The 812-nt window shown below is 48.3% G+C and overlaps 1 protein-coding gene across 1 annotated transcript in view; it reads left to right on the top strand.

Moving 5' to 3' along the window:
- LOC103393693 (phosphoinositide 3-kinase regulatory subunit 5-like) overlaps positions 1-812 on the top strand; it is a 29,879-nt gene that overhangs the window by 4,033 nt on the left and 25,034 nt on the right. Inside the window, exon 3 of the mRNA XM_025064438.1 lies at positions 85-173. Within this exon, the coding sequence (XP_024920206.1) occupies positions 168-173 (6 nt within the window). The 5' untranslated portion in view covers positions 85-167. The remainder of the gene's footprint in view (positions 1-84; positions 174-812) is intronic.

Here is an 812-nt window from a genome sequence, read left to right as displayed (position 1 = left end):
GTGTTGGCAGGGCAGCTCTTGTTTGCTCAGTAAACCACAGAGGCCTCTGTTTTCACTGTTTTCTCTTTTTTCTCCTTCACTTAGGGAAATGCCGGCATTGTTGGGCCTGGAGACCGTGGTTACGGACCAGTCCTGGACCCAGTCCGGCAGGTTGGGACAACAACAAGATGAAGGTCAGCTAATATAGCAGTTAATTCCACTTCCTGTTCCCCGGGACACCCAGGCAGGGTTTGTTTGTAGATCCCAGACCCTGGAGTCACTCTGCACTTTGTTCAGTCTGAGTGTTTTGACCAGAGCCAACAGGCTCAGATATTAATGGGGGGGGGGGGGGGGGGGTGAACTTCAGGCTTTTATTAAAAACAGTCATTTGAACTTCTCAGCTAACGTGTAGCTAACTAAGATTAGCCTTCACAGGGGTATAAATGAGGGGTAAATGTCAGGTATTCATGATGTTCTCCACAGTATTGTACATATGAAGTACATCAAGATGATGAAGTACTGAGTACTCACACACACACACTCACACACACACCTTCAGGATTTAGAGAACCCTCGTGATGAAAGTCGTTCAGCTGCATCGTTCACAGTCGTGTGTGTGTGTGTGTGTGTGTGTGTGGTGGGGGGTCAATAGACCAGTATTAGAGCTGGTTGATCAGCTGATCGTCTCAGTGATCATCAGAACATAGAGGGGGAGGATGGGTGAGTGAAAATATACTCCACCCCATCCAAAAGCCAAGTGGATTAATCCTGCAGGGAAGTGGAAATGAGACAAAAAGGAGGTCTGACTCTGTCTGTGCCCCCTCCCCCTACAC

This window comes from Cynoglossus semilaevis, chromosome 17, assembly GCF_000523025.1.
Source record: "Cynoglossus semilaevis isolate Cse_v1.0 chromosome 17, Cse_v1.0, whole genome shotgun sequence".
Taxonomy (NCBI): Eukaryota; Metazoa; Chordata; class Actinopteri; order Pleuronectiformes; family Cynoglossidae; genus Cynoglossus; species Cynoglossus semilaevis.
The sequence above is the reverse complement of the archived record's forward strand: the minus strand, read 5'-3'. Positions and strand labels throughout refer to the sequence as shown.